This window comes from Drosophila novamexicana, unplaced genomic scaffold, assembly GCF_003285875.2.
Source record: "Drosophila novamexicana strain 15010-1031.04,08,12 unplaced genomic scaffold, DnovRS2.1 tig00000689-arrow-pilon, whole genome shotgun sequence".
Lineage (NCBI taxonomy): Eukaryota > Metazoa > Arthropoda > Insecta > Diptera > Drosophilidae > Drosophila > Drosophila novamexicana.
Genome location: NW_020824818.1, coordinates 1,891,515 through 1,908,006, shown reverse-complemented (window position 1 = coordinate 1,908,006; position 16,492 = coordinate 1,891,515). Strand labels below are relative to the sequence as shown.

Sequence of the window (16,492 nt, the reverse complement as noted above, 5' to 3'; positions counted from 1 at the left end):
CACACACATGAGCTACGCGTTGGGGGCGCGTCTCCAATTGCCAAGCAGGCGTTCAGTTTATGTATAGCGAATATACGACTTTAACGCGCAAGCGTGTGTTTTCACGTAATATTAATTGTAATTTAGGCACTCATATTAATTAATTTGCTTTTGCGACTACACAACACTAAAATTGACTAAAAAATACCAAACTGCGTTAGCGTCAGATGTACGCTAGCAGCAAGACAAAACCTGACAGGCACATCGAAATTTACTTAACGAAAGTAATCTGCGGGAGCGTTAACAGTATGTTAACAAGCAACAGTGCTTGTAAAACCAGCACAATTTAATTTTATTCAATTTCGGTTAGTTTTCAGAAACAATTCCTTGAAACAACATATGCAAGCCCAAAAAGATACAACAAAGACTTGTTGGACTTCTTCAGCTTCTGTTATTCGGGATACCGATATAAAATATGTTATTTGATATGTTTTTAGTTCAAAAATACTCGGAACTCTTCGTTGCTTACTGTTATTCACTAACATTCGTTCATTGGAACCATAGAGTTCAAGTAGTTCCGGAACACGGAACACCAGTTCAGTATCTTTCCAAATGAAACGCAAAAAGGTCCAAATATTTTCGCTCGTGTATTTTGCATTTATATGGAAATAAAAATGGCTTTATAGTTTGCGCGCAAACAAAACACAAGCACGAGCAGTGCCCCAACACACAAAGTTATGAGAATGTTAACAAAAAAATTGTAAGTACCCATATTGAACAAGTGCTAACAATGCAAGAGTGCAACAATTTCGCAGTGGCGCACACACACATACACACTCACAGCCGCACACTGACTTGTATATAAACAGTTATGGTTGCGAGTGTGTTTGTTGCTTGTTTTGTCGATTCATGGTAACGTGGCAGAAATGTTTACCACTTGCTTGTGGCATGCAACAGCCAGGTACTCCAGACAGCGAAATCATTGAAATTGGCTGATGCAATCGGCTGGTCAGTTGCGTAAACTTATGCGGCAATTGCTTCTTCACCTTGCCACATGCTACAGCACGTGCAGCGGCTCGTGAATCATCTTATTTATCTATCTCACTCACTCGGGCTACAGCTGCGCTACTCTTGCGCCCTGTGCACAAGTATGCGATTTTGACGTCGACTGCGCTGCCCGTGCACATAGCAAGCAGCTATTTGTTGATAAGAGAAATGTTTTTATATGGCAATGCGAACTAGAGCTAGGCTCGTATCGTGTTTCCCATCATTAACGCGTGACTCAACACGACGTGTTCGTGTTAAATTTCGTGCCTTAAATACAATTTGATACAACAAATAAGGAATCGCTTAAAATTCAATTGGAAAAGAGTTCTAAGATTAAAATTGGAACACTAATGGAATTTTTAGAAAAATTTAAAATTACCATGGCACACGGCAAATCATCAGAGTTTGTTCATTTAATCCCAACAAATTAAAGCTGATCGTGCCAGGCACTCTCCCATCTCTAGTTTGCACCCTTTGGCTCAACTTCAAGACTTATGCAAATTGTAGTAGAAACAAAACAAAATATGAAAAAGTTTAGCACTTGACATGGGGTTGAACATGATCCTAAGGGCTTATCAGCTGTTGACGTCGTCTGAACAGGCAATTCGTTTTGTTTATGTCTAGCTGCAGTTTCGAATGAGTTGTACAATTTGTTTATCAATTCAAGTGCGCCATACAGTGCAGGTCAGCCAAATAGTGCCAAGTAATGTATATTAATCAAACATTTGTTTATTTTGCTCCCAATTGCAGTGCCACCATGGCGTCCTCACAACAACAACAACCAGCGTTCATCACATTCTACGAAACTTCTTCAATATATTCACCACATAGCACATCAAGTTTAGATTCCGATTTCCCCTTTGACTTCACATATGACAATGGAGAGTTTAGATTTGCCCCAAGAGTTGTACTGGGATCCGAAGCTGGAGCCAGCATCGCCGCCTTCGGCAGTGGCCAGCGAGCTCTTTTCGCTTGACGACCCAACAACTACTTTTCTCTATGACGATAACTTTGCAAATGGTCAGTGAATGAAATGCAAACGAATTTATTTATATTATATCTGTTCGATTATTGTAGGTATTACGCTCTTGAGCGTCGACGAGGCGGACATTTTGCAGAAGGCTGCAACTATGGGATTGCTGAGCGACGAGGATTTCGTTGTCGAATTTTCGGATCTCAAGGATGAAGGCAAGTTAACAAAGTTTAGCTTAGAGCCTAATTAGGACATTGGTTAATCAAGTTAATAGAATTAGTCGAGAGGTTAACTAAGATATGAAAATAATGTTATCTAAATATTTTATTTGGGTTAGCTACAGTCTAGACTGGCTTTATCTTGAGGACTAATTTTAGTCTGTCCCAATTATTTTAAAGATAAACTAAATATTCATATACAAAAGAAGATTAACTTTATTTAACTTATAGTTGAGTTTTCAATACTTGTGTTTTAGCTGGCTGGCAAAATGTTAATATTAGTGCTTATTTTATTATTAGTTAACAATCCCTCGAATTGACCAGTTTTTTATGGCCAACTCGTAAGATGGCATAAAAATCTTGTAAATTTGTAAGAAAAAAAAGCCCGAGAATGAGTTACACTTAATGTTTTTACAATGGTTTTTGTCAAAAGAAATCTTACAAACATAAGAATCTGATGCGTTTTTGCTAGGCAATAATTAAACTAAATAATACGCGATCATGAAAAGATGACGCTAATTATTTGAAAGGTTCTCCATAAATTGGAGCTAAGCATCGGCCGCGATAAAAAACATGTTTAACGTTTTTTGCCAACGGTATTTCTAGGAAAATAAAACAACACTCATAAGTTATATATTGCTGATAATTTGTGAGCATTTCACCATTCGAACAAAGCCTATATAAAATATATATTTTATTAATCATTATTTTCTTGCCAATTAATCATATTTTGTTGCAGACCCAAAAAAAATTGGATTATTTTTCTGCCATTTAATATGTTTCAATATTATATATGAGGCGAGATTACAAATTGTATTGCATTTTTTAGAAAACTTTCCAAAAATTAGAATTGTTTCAATAATTTAATAGAAGAAACATTTTGTTTCGATTCGTTAGTCTCCAAATATTATATTTATGTATTTTATTTCGTATACCAAAACCCAAAACAAACATTTTATAACGCAGTCGAACTTTGAACGTCTGAAAAATGTAGACAAAAAATGTTCGAGCTGAGCTTGTTTTGTTGTGCTTTGAATACGAAGTACCCTTAAACGATCTGTTTATAACCTGTTTCTGGGTCTCAAAACTGAATCACGCTGATATTTCTTTTAACTGTTCGACATTTGTTTGTTTTTTTAGGAAGTCGGACACTATTTTGACGAAACTGAAATTACCTTTTGCAATTTTTTTTTAATTAGGCTAGATTACCATAAACTTAATCGATGTTATCAATAATTATCGATAGTTTTTTGGTTCGTAGCTCTTTGAAGATTTCTTATTGACCAAATCATTTAAATTTTGGCTTAATATAAAAAGTAAACATATCTCGTTCTCAGCTTATGCTCTGTTTTATTTTATTTTTTTTAAGTCTTACAGCTTGGAGACTCTTTAGGCTTGAAATAACCCATAATGCTTGGGATTGTTGACTAATTTCTTACTTATTTGCATATATGTATATATTTTCAACCGGAATTTCATAAAATTTCCAAATGTTTTTTTCTGCATCTGCTTAAATCTCTTTTTTTTTAAATGAATGTTTAACAAATTATGAATAGTTGGCAGGTTTTATCAGGGTGCAGTGGCAAGAAACCGGTTCGAATGTTGTTTTTTTATTAACAGTAGCACTTTGTTATTGTTTTGGCATTTGCCATTATTTGCAACGTAATTATAATTCACTATAAACTTGGTCAGAGCAGCGAGCGCTTGGCCAAAAAGCCAACGAAAAAAAAGACAAAAATGGTTTTTGTTTGGGTATTTTATGAGTAATTCGCCCGATTGTGAAATCTCTTTTGGTGTTTGTCAAAAACAGAGTGTTAGATATTTTTTAGTTTGTATTTTAGAGATCTGAGAGAACTTAAATCAAACAACTGAGTTTCTTTTCTCAGTCGCGCTCATTACAAGTTTTTCAAGAACTCGAAAAAAATACAGATTTGAAGCAATTTAGTTGAAGGTCGGCACGCTTTCAAGCTGTAAACCAGAAATTAAAATTGATTTGAAACCGCTTTTAATACCCTGTACAAAATGGAATAGACCTTCTGCCAGGTTCAAGGACTTATCAGCTGACAGATCAATGAACCAGTTGATCTTTATTTGTGATGGAAATTTTTTTGTGATTTGGCATAAATTAAATTTGTTTGTTTTTGGAACTTCAACAGGAAATTAAAGTTGATAATTTCTTTGTTTTAAATATAAACTTTTCGCTCTGCCGGTGGACGTGCCCCCCATTTTCGTCTGGATTTTTTGGGGCTTGGCCTGCCTTTATGACAGGCTCTTTAGACTAAATACCGCCTTAATCTCATAGGAAACATAAAGACAGAGATTGAGAGAGATCGAAGGAGAAAGAGATAGACGAGGGAGAGAGCGATCTCTATATAGGGCGCTGTCATTGAACTCTGCAGCTGACTTTTATAATGCTGTTCATTTTCCTCTGCGGCCTTGTCACATGCTCAACTTATCGCGAGAGGAAGTATATAGTATTATAGAAATGTTATTGTTATTAGTATAGATCACTTTCTTTCGAATGGATAACCTGCTTGAGCTAGCCAAACAGGCCACTTCTATCTGTTCGAATTGCATTCTGGGTTGAGTCTTGAGTCAAGTTCATTGAACGTCACCTTGTTCCACTGGGGTCTCGAATTGTCTGGCCGATTTTATTTGTCATAAATATGTCGTCGTATTGTCGAGCTTAAAATTTGGATGCCTATCACTGCTATGGGGGGGGTTTGGGTTGGCGGTTGTGCACCGAGACCTGTCGACTGGCCGCGCTTACGTATATTCATAAAAAGCATTATTGATAATGTGCATCAAAACGCATATTCAATATATGGACTAAAGCGCTGTTCAGAGTTCGAAGCACAGTGGGTAAATATTGTGAAAATGCCAGAGGGCGTGCTTTTCAAAAAGTAAACTTAGTTCTCCTGAGTTTACTGAAAAGTAAAGCCACAATATCATGATAATATCCCATAACCTACTGTATCTATACGTTTATAATAAATTCTTTTACAACATACAAAAAAATCACATATACTGATTGAGCCTCTAGGAATATACAGAAAGTAAACTTTAACTAGAAAAACAATATATTGAAATAAAAATTTGAAAGATGAAGGATTTTGGTGAAACTAAAATTGGAATTTAAAGAGCGATACGTCGGAAAACACGTGAAATCTATTATGAAAGATTCGAAATTTATGCTCGATACAATCAAATATTATTTGTTAGGGCTTCAGTTTTAAAGATTTAATATTTGTATTGTTGTAGATTACATTTTCGAATATAGCTCATATCAAATTCACAGTGAGTTTTGGTTTCTGACCCACTGTGCAACAGTTGTTGATTTGTAAGCTTCGCGCATTCGGGTTTTTGTGCTCGGCAGCTGATCGAGAGACGGCGCCGGAGATTGATCTTATTGCAGGGCTGTTGTCTCTCACAGACACACACACTCACACACGCACGCGCCCATTCTCTCCCGTTCTCTCTCACTCTCTCCCTCTTTCGTATTTTGATGACTTGGCCAGGGCAAAAACCGTGCGCGCTTCGCGCACAATGCTCAGTACAAATCGTTACTCTGACGCGTGCGCTCGGCTTAAAACACGGCTTTTGGTTTAAGTTACGAAAATAACGAAAACAACAACAACAACAAATACTGGAAAACAAAGAAACTGCCTTCAAGCGAAAAAAGAAGCAAGGCAAAAACAGACAGCAATAAAAAATAAAATAAAATACAAACAACAACAACAACAACAAGAAAGCGCACGTCTTGGCGTTTTGAAACGCGCAAAACAAAAAGCGTAACGGAAAATAACGTGGAATTCACTCGAAATCGAAATCGAATTGGAATATTTTGTATTTAAGCAGAGTCCAATTGGCTCTCAAACTGTGGCAGTAGCCGAGACTGTCAAACTCTCGAAATTCGCAACGACGGCGCCAAACAATACGAAACGCGTGCGTCTGAGGTGCTCCACACAAAAGCCAACTATATGTAGCTGATCAACGTGCAACACACCTCTCTCTCCCCCCTCTCTAGCAGTCTCGCTCTTGCTACCTCTGTGCGCATACCAACTGCGTGAGCGGCACGCGCTGTCTCTGTTTAGGCCATACGTAAGCTGGGGCAACGGTTGCAACATTTCGGCCAGCATTCGTTTGTGTGCGCAAAGGACTTTGTGAGCATGATACCACACTGTGGATACCGTTACATGTGGAACCGTGAAATTGTGATCAATTCGCAAAAGTTGGTGAAGCGACGCTAAACGGCCCAACAAGGGGAACAAAACCAAGCAAGCGCCCCACAAGCAGCCCAACAAAAGCAAAAAAATACAAATAAAAAAAAGTAAAAATAAAACAACCTGCACTGCCGCTGCCACGCCTTTGAAGTATTTGCGGCAGCAGTTGACCAGAAATAAAAGCCCATATCCCTATTATAGTTCCCCTCCCCCTCCAGTAGCCCTTAGCCCTTACACACATTTACCAAGTGTTTCACAGCGTGAGTGTGTGTGTGTGTGTGTGTGCGTGTGCGTGTGCGTGTGTATCCGCCCCACACGTTTTGCTTGTTATTAACTTGGCCCATTCGTCGTTTGCTTTGAGCCAAACTTTATTTTTGATACCCGTTCAAAATTCGCTGTGATTTTTTCTCTCACTCTCTCACTTTTATTAATTTTTATTCAGCAGGTTTCTTTTGCCTGTCGAATTCTCGAACTGTTGCAAATAATTTGTAGAAATATATTTTTTAAAACGCGCATCTCGCTAATCTAGCAATTAGTTGAAACGTTTACTTTTAGTTTAGTACTCGTTTTAGTTTTTTTTTTGTAGATTTTTCTTTACGCTTTCAGCGTTCATCTACATCTAATATTTAGTTAAATAAAGTTGTTTTTATATTACTCCAAACCTCTCTTTTTACTGCCCTCTGTTTTGCCACATTTTTTCACTGTAATTCGATATCTCTTTCTGAATCTGAGTCGCTGCTGCCGCAATAATGAGCAGTTATATATTTATGCAACAAGCCTATGGTTAGTATACATATATCTATAGCTAAATAAGCCTAATCATATTTTATTTACATCTCGCGTTCTGTTATGTTTACGTGTCAACGAGACCTTGAAAACCTGATTATGCTTTATATATAAATGTAGGCGAGATCTTTGCTCAAAGTAGATTCGACGTATCTGATAGCTTGATTGCTTTTATAACTGATATTGCATTTGTTTACCCGATTAAACCATGAAAAGCATTATGTACATATTTAAATATATTTAATAGTTAGCTTACATTATGTTTGTATATTACAACCTCAACTTTAATGTAGATCTCTGGGTCATTTATGTGTGAGTTCCAACTCTATTCGAATACCAAGCTAGTCTATAAGTGGATGATATTCTAGTTTAAGATCTCAATAGATTTCTCACACATAAAAGAGACAATTTTAAAATGAGTTTATATGAAGATCTTATATTTATGTATCCTAAGCTCACATAAAAACATTATTATCATAAGCTTTAGTTAGAAGTGCTTATCCAAATACTTTATTAAACAATACGAAAAGCCAACTTGAATTGGATCTTGGAAGTGAAATGGGAACTAGTTGTAGCGAACTAAGGCTATCCGATTTTTAGTCGTGAACTGCGAATTTGAAAAATAATACAATATATTCTTTAGACACAGACTTTAGACTTTAACTGAATGAAAATGAAAAACAAAACTTTAGTGTACTGTATTTGTATTAACGAGATAGTAAGGATATCTTGGGCACGCCCTGGATTTAAAACCCTAGAAGACATTTGCCTTGCGGTCCTGCAGATGTCAGAGAACAGAGAAGCTTGTCAATGCGGAGTTTGATGAAAATATCTTAAAAACCGTAGTAGCTACTTTTCAACCGATCTGGTCCGATCTGGCCCGTTCAAGTAACAGAATGAAACAGACTCGACTGTTGATGCTGATCTAGAATATATATACTTTATGGGATCAGAGGTGTTTCCTTCCATGCGTTACACATTTCATGACAAAATTCTACCCCCTAAACGGGTATAAAAACGAATATTCAAGCAGATCTGAATGGAATATGAACTGATTGTAGATCAGTAAAAAAAAAAAAAAAAAAAAAAAAAAATACAATCTACTCCTGATTAAAGTCTACAATAGAACAATGCATTTTATGTATATTCATAAAGAACATTTTAGAAAGTTTTTTGAGAAGCGTACCCGATGAGAATTTATAACAAATTCCACAAAGATCATGTGCATTCCTTTGTGCTTGTGCTATCAAATCTCTAGTAAGACAATGTATTGATGAATATAAGACACAGACAGCTATGTGTTATGAATTAATGGAAAATAATTATCAATCATTGCAATTACAGCTCTGATTTAAATATATTTAGTTTGTTTAGTTATATAAACGTGTTTTTTTGAATATCACAAATAACTCTAGGTAAAATTCCTAAAATATGCTTTTACTGTCTGTCTGATCAAATAAAACACAACCATCTTTTTATTTCTTTCGCTGTGTTTGTGCTTTTTATTTGTTTTGCTGCACAGTCTGGACGGTTAATAAAGATGACTTTCCGGTCAGGCGGGTTTATCATATACATATATGTATATATATATGTATATATGCACTGGCTCTTCTTTTTATTATTGTTTATTGTTTTCCATTTCCAGCGATTGCCTCGCTTTCAGTTGAGTATTTATAAATTTCATTTGCATTTTATGTTTTCTACACAATGCCCAACGGACGCGCCCTTATCAAATATTTAAAAAAAAGGCCTTTTCATATATGTGCTTATTGAAAATTGGCAAAAGCCTATCCATTTGTCAGGATGTCCCGCAGTTTTATGGGCTTTCTGTGACCTTGACCTAATAACCTACTTAGGGAAATCAGCCAAAAAATAAATATTCCATAGCCAAGTCGAACTTCTTTCTTCTTAATTCTCAATGCTATGAGAATTATCTAATACGTTGTAAAAGACAATTTTCCCGAAATCCGAGACAGTTTTATAATTTTGTAAACTTGAAGCGTAAATCTTCAAGTTTGCCATCTTCTTTTTTTCTTGGCTTGGATAAAGCTAGCAATGACACTGATTCTGCTAACCTGTTTGCTAATTTTTTCCAATCAACTTACTCTTCAGTCTGTCCTAATACTAATGCTTACCCTTATACTATTTCTTCCGCAAGTTATATACCTCCTCTAATTATTTCACACTCCTCTCTCCTATTAGCTATAAACTCTTTAAAGTCTTCTTACTCTCCTGGGCCGGACAATATTCCTAGTTGTCTTCTCAAGGAGTGTAGTTCTTCCCTTCTTTATCCATTGCTAAAGCTTTTTAATCTATCCCTTGAAACTTCTGTCTTTCCATCTCTTTGGAAAGAATCTTATATCATTCCTCTTCACAAGAAAGGTGGGAAGTCTGATATACAAAATTACAGGGGCATTGCAAAACTGTCCGCTATTCCTAAATTATTTGAAAAAATAATCACTTCGAATTTGCAGCATTTCTGCAAATCAGTTGTTTCCCCTGTTCAACACGGATTCGTAAAGAATCGGTCAACTACGACCAATCTGCTTGAGTTTACTTCCTTGGTAAACGATGCTTTCCTTTCGAAAATGCAAACTGATGTCATTTACACTGACTTCAGTAAGGCGTTTGACTCTGTGCACCATGACATTTTACTTTTTAAACTTGACCGAATAGGTTTCCCCCTGTCTCTTCTGCTTTGGATTAATTCTTATTTAAAAGGTAGGACCCAAAGAGTAATGCTGAGGCTGACTACCTCTAAACGGGTTCACGTTACTTCTGGTGTTCCTCAAGGTAGTCATCTTGGACCTTTACTCTTTACCCTTTTTATAAATGATCTCCCCTCTGTCATATCACATGCCCGTGTACTCATGTATGCGGACGATGTCAAACTTTTTCTATCATACACTAATCCCCTACATCATTCTCGTCTACAAGACGATTTGAACGCTATGCAACTATGGTGTTCTGCCAATCAATTGCATCTAAACTGTTCAAAGTGTATGTTTATGACTTTTAATCGTACTACACCTTATCTTGTCAGTTATACAATCGACAATATCCCTTTGCAACGTATACTAACAGTTAAAGATCTAGGCGTAATTTTTGATTCTAAACTCTGTTTCAATCTTCACATAGATACCATCGTTAATGAGGCAAAAGGTGTACTTGGATTCATTAAACGATGGTCTAAAGAGTTTAACGATCCTTTTATAACAAAACTTCTGTACATCTCTCTTGTTCGCCCTATCCTTGAATACTGCTCTTGCATTTGGTCTCCACAGTATAACAACAGCCAGGATCGTATTGAATCTGTTCAGAAGCAATTTCTGCTTTTTGCCTTACGAGGTTTAAATTGGGACCCTAATCTTCGGTTGCCATCCTACTCCAGCAGACTGCTTCTTCTCAACCTTCCGTCGTTAACCAACCGTAGGACAATTCTCGGTGTTGTCCTTCTACATAAGTTGATTATTGGCGACATAGATTCTCCTTTTCTGCTAGGGCGTCTTCAATTCTCTGTTCCGGCTAGACCAACCAGAAATTATCGCCCCTTTTTACTATCTACGTGCACAACAGACTACGCTATGCACAATCCTTTTCGCGTGCTATGTAAAAATTATAATAGTTTGCATCACGCTTTCTCTACCGAACTGTCTCTACCCCTAATAAAATCGTTGCTTTCAGGATACCTTCGGGAAGTCGCTGACCATTCCCAGCTATGAGCAGGGGCATAGCTTGCCGGACAGGCTGAAAAATTTTTCCCCCACCGGGTCGGTGATTTCCCATTACTTTTCTTTCTGTCCTATCTACTTAACACTCTTTATCTAACTTACATTGCTTTACTTTATTAACAATTCTTCTTACTTTCATTTTTCCTATTTATTGTATTTTCTTTATTAATATAGCAAATTAAGATTATTTTAATGCTACTTGAAAACACTTTTTTCCTACTTACAACCTTCTGCTTAGATGTAGGCTCTAATAGCGTCACTGACAAAATTAGCTGTGAAAAGGGGCACAGCTGGCCGGACTGGCAAATAAAACACCTCCATCGGTCGGTGATGCTATTTAGAAAATTGTATCCTTTAACTAGGCTTTTAGCATAAAATTCTATTGTATATTCTATTGAATAATGAGGAAGACACTCGTTTTGTCGACCATTAATAAATAAATAAATAATTAGCAGCTAAAAAAAAAAAAAAAAAAAAAAAAAAAAAATTAAAGAGTTAAAACTATAGAATATAAGAGTTAAAGCTATAAGCTTGTTTACATTTTGAGCTGTGCTGATTTCCTGGCGTAAAACCCATTACTTTATGGGAAATTTCAGGCCTTTTTCTACTGAAAACTCTTCTAGACAAACTGCTTAGCTTTATAGCTAATATTTTCCATATATATATATATTAGTATATGTGAATGAATATGTATATGCATGAACGTAAAGGTTTCCAACGCCAAGGTTGTTTTTAATCATGCCCCCATTTATAGTTAATATATTACTTTTCAAATATATATATGTACAGCGATAGTGCGAATTGGCATTGCTTTTTTTTAATATATATATTTTTTTTGTTGCTGTCCCCTGTTCTATTTGCTATTCGCAATGGCAACTTTGTTTGCTTTAATCTCTGATTTGTGTGTGTCCAATGTCTGAGCTTTCAGAGCTGAGCTCTCGACTGCAACTGCGAATTGCGTAGTTTGCAGACCAAATGTAGGACACAATTTCAACTAACCACACTATATATATATATATATATATATATATATATATATATTACACACACACATTTCCTTACCCCCAGAGCGAGGCATTATTTCTGTTGTAACGAAATGCGTAGAACATTTATACACATATATAATAAATATATTTCTATTATAATTCGGAGTATTTAAAGTTTATCATGAGGTACGTAGAATATTGATTTGCTTTATCTTTATTATAATTCTTGGTATGTGATCTATTTAGAAAATATTAATCTAGTAAAGAGCACAGACTAGAATTCATATGCATTAGCCCCAGACTGGAACTATCATTGACATATCTTTTAAATATCACAGACTTGAGTTCATATACATGAGCCAGGGACTCGAACCCCCCGTAATGCGATACTCGGACTACAGTTTCGTTACGGAACTATCATGTACATATATAGTTCTTACTATTCAATTAAAAAACAAGAGTTCTCTCATAATGTATTTGCCCTTTGCATTTTGTATTAGTGATAATATATTATAATTAGATCGATTTTGGGCAGACTTTGTATTTTATCAAAATGATTTTAGAACTAACTTAAGTCACGTTAAACCGTTCATATTTAATTTCCTAGTAGAATACATTGTAAATGTTTAAGAGAATGCCCATAAATCAACAAACAAAAGTACACAGATATATATTACTAAGCCAGGAAAGATCAAAGATACGTTTTTAGCTACATACATATTCTTTATTATAAAATATATAATTTATGTTCATTCCAATTTGGAATTTTTTGGTTTCAGGCTCCATACTAATATGAAAAAAACTATAAGTTGTGGAAGCCCTTTTTTATGCTCAATGTTTCATATAGGATTTTTAGATGCCTCTTCCTTTACTGATTTTTGAACCTGATAGCTTCCTAGTTGTGTAGCCATATTTTAAAGGTTTTATTATTATTAATGAAGGGCTTCTCGAAAAGTTCTATTGTGCCTCCCACGGATCGTAGGTCTCCATTTAACACAACCTTGGGCTCTATTGTATGGTGAATATTTATTGAACAGGTCATTAAACCTAAAAGCTTGACAACTGGGTAGACAAGTCTCTAGCCAAACAACTTACTGACTAATAAATCTATTTACAAATACTGCGATATATTATCATGAAGGTATTTCGCCCATGTTAAGCTGACATTCAGTTAAGTGGTAAGGGCCGATGTACGTAAACGTTCCATTGGCAACAAAGTAGCTAAGGTAGTTTAACTCTGCATTGCTATTTATATATTCAGCTATGATTAGATTTTCGATTATATATTCTAGAGTCTGGCATAGAATTATTGCAATCAGTTAATCTGGGCACGCCCTATATATGAAGTAGGTGCAGTGAGTAGAAGATTGTGTTGTAAATTGAAAACTAGATTTTTATGTAAATAGTTTTCAATGCAACTCGCAGTCAACAGTTGGCACTTGCTCTGTTTATCGCGCGAGAGTTATGTGCGGAACAAGTTATGCTAATCAATATCGAGTGTCTTTGGAGAATGCGACCCAGCCCAAGGTGCCAACGGCGGGTGTTCCACAGGTGGGCAGGCGAAGGTCATTTCAGATCGCTCTCTGCCACTCGGACTGTCCAGCAGAGTTCTATATGCATAACATACATATATATGGATCTCTTTATGGACTGACTGCACTTGGCAACTGTATCGGAGACCAGGGTGCCTGCTGATGATAACCTCTGACGGTCGATGCCGCTGCTCAATTGAAATGAAACTCGACAGCGACAAGACAAATAATCAAATCGTTGAGTTGCCAGCGAACTAATTTCAATATTTGTCGTCTCTCTTCAAGTGAGAATCAATAAATGAATTGGAAATAACAACCAGAGCTGAAAATATGCCACAATCAATATGCAAATATTTACGAGACGTCGCTCCACATGGTCCAGTCGAGGCGTCCTTCACGTCTAATGGAAATAACTTTGAATTGAGCGTAGAAGAAGACGAAGAACAAGCACAAGAACGACAACACGAGTGCTGATATTACGACGTAGTTCTTATTTGTGCATACAACAGACAGCAGATATAGATATCTGTATCATATTGATCAAAGTAAAGGCCACGAAGTCTTTTAAAATATTAAGTTAGTTTTGTTAAATTAATAAATAATCTATATATATCCGAGTCGATAAGCTGGCAATCGCTTAGCATCAAGTATTTATTAAAATATTAGGAAATTGATAAGAAATTTTATTTTTCGGGAATTTTCGCTATTAATTTTCTGTAAAATATATAGCTAAATTAATTGCTCTACATCAAATTTAACTGTGATGTATAATGATAAGAAAAACATATATTTACTTATTTAAAAAAATATAAATATAAAGGTCTTGTACATTTTTGTCTAAAGAGACCCTCTTATTTCCGATTGGCCTTTAGAATATAATATATTTATATATGACTATGAATATATGAATATTTTAAGACCCAAGTACAAGGGTGGACCCTTACAAAGTGATCTAGAAAAATTTTAATTAAAAATGAAAGTTGAACCTGGATAAAACAGCTTGCCAAGTGGACCTTTAGATAACAGCTGTGTATTAATAATGCTATTTCAAAAAGCAATAAAATTGTTAGTTTCAATTTGTAAATTTCCATTGGTTTTAGCTAAGTTCAGCTGTTGGAAGTAGCAAAACCTGTAGCATAAAATCATAATCACAGCATTAAATAATAATTTAAAGAATTAAAAGAACCATGAACATTAGGTGTATGAATTGTTAAAAATGTCAGTTCTTAAAAGAATAGTATTTGTGTTGGGTTTTTTCAGAGTTCAAAGCTAAACGAATCATTCATTGAAATAGCTTAAGAGTTATTTAAGGTAAATTTATATTTATATTTATAAGCAGAAAGCAGTTCCTTCTGTGAATAAATTAGGGATAATAATATTAAGAATTACTATAACCAAAAATAATATAAAACTTAATAATCATATACTTTTTTGCCTTCAATTTTCAGAGTGCCTTCTAGACCAAAAGGCGCCGCATTACATCGACTATGAAACGACAGGCTTCCCACAGCACGTCGATGTGGTGTCGCAGGACATGCTGCCCATAACCAAAGTGCAGGTGACTGCAAATGCCGCTGATTTCCAACATGGTGACTCGTCTTTGATATTACAACAACTGACGCCGCCGCAATCGCCGCCTCATTTCGATGCTCATCAACAGCAGCAGCAGCAGCATCCGCAGCTTGTCAAGCAGGAGCCGAAGGTGGTGAGTAAAAAAAAGCAATATCTATAGTTTGCAACAATCCCAATAACACATCTATTATCCACAGCTGTCGTATGCCACGGAAGCTGCAACAGGAACAGGTGCTCCTGCAGGTGCGGCCTACGGCTTCAACAACTGGGTGCCGGTCAATGAAATCACACGCGAAACCCAATTAGTTGATGACATTGTCAACATGCGCGCCCAAGAGCTGCAGCTGCCCATCAACTGGGAGCAGTACAACGATGACTGCGAATCTCAGGCATCATCATCCCTGGGCAGCAGCAGCAGCAGCAGTAGCAGCAGCGGTGACATCAGCGCCGCTGACAGCAGCATGGCGGATGCGGACGAGGATTGGTTGCCCGAGAGCAGCAGCAGCTCGCCCGCACACACCATCGGCGAGGAGCAGCAGTCGACATTATCTGCCAGCAGCAGCAGCAGCAGTTCTTCAAAGGCCAAAAAGCGAACGCGCACCTACGGACGCGGCGTGGAGGATCGCAAGATAAGAAAAAAAGAGCAGAACAAAAATGCGGCCACACGCTATCGCCAGAAGAAGAAAATGGAAATGGAGCATGTGCTCGGCGAGGAGCAGGAACTGATGCAAGCCAACGAGGCGCTGCGTCGCACACTCTCCGAGCGGCAGCACGAATCGCGCTATTTGCGCCAGCTCATACGCGAGTTTTACAGGGAGCGCAAGCAATAGAAACTGTTGCCTCAAGTTCAAAATCATGTTTTCCCTCACACTTAATTTTAATGCTCTTTGCAAAGTTATCGTTATCGTTATTGTCACGTTGTAAATCCCCAGGACCTACCCCGCCTCACATATAAGATAAACAATATCCCAACTTCACTCACTTCCCCCTGCATTCGGCGACAAATACAAAACCAACATGCCCACAGCTTTAGCTGCCCGTCCTGGCCAGCATTTTGGCACTTATGACAAGTCGCCTCGCAGCGGCTTCGACACTTTTAGCCAGTGCTGGCCTAGGACAACACAACAACACAGAATGCCGCACAGGCCAATGTGCCCCAATGATTGGCACTCGAATTCAAAGATTCAAAAAAAAACTAATGCGAAAACCTTATTTGTTCTTAATCACATCATGTTTATCAAACCCTGTGCGGAGGCCGCTAACTGTAATCATATTTGTTGTTCTTTTTTTTGCATTTGTTGCCAGAATACTTTTGAAAATTTTGAAATCATTCATTTTATTATTTAGCAGTAAACGTTATACAGCATATTTTGAGTAATAAACTAAAATGGGTTTTCGAAAAAAACAAAAACCGATTAATTTTTGATTTTCCACCACAGAATGGT

General features: G+C 36.7%; 1 protein-coding gene across 2 annotated transcripts; it reads left to right on the top strand.

Annotated features, from left to right (window-relative positions):
• The first annotated feature begins 588 nt into the window (after positions 1-588).
• Positions 589-16,476, top strand: LOC115762977 (activating transcription factor of chaperone). 2 transcript variants are annotated; one of them, XM_030705353.1, is made up of 5 exons: positions 589-739; positions 1,777-2,046; positions 2,104-2,214; positions 14,924-15,180; positions 15,245-16,476. In XM_030705353.1, the coding sequence occupies exons 2-5, from the start codon at positions 1,899-1,901 to the stop codon at positions 15,875-15,877; spliced, it is 1,149 nt and encodes a 382-aa protein (XP_030561213.1). In that variant the 5' UTR covers positions 589-739; positions 1,777-1,898; the 3' UTR covers positions 15,878-16,476. The 2 variants fall into 2 exon arrangements, with proteins under 2 accessions (XP_030561213.1, XP_030561214.1); XM_030705354.1 differs by lacking the exons at positions 589-739; positions 1,777-2,046; positions 2,104-2,214 and adding an exon at positions 7,175-7,223 and having other exon boundaries at positions 15,245-16,475.
• The last annotated feature ends 16 nt before the right edge of the window (positions 16,477-16,492 follow it).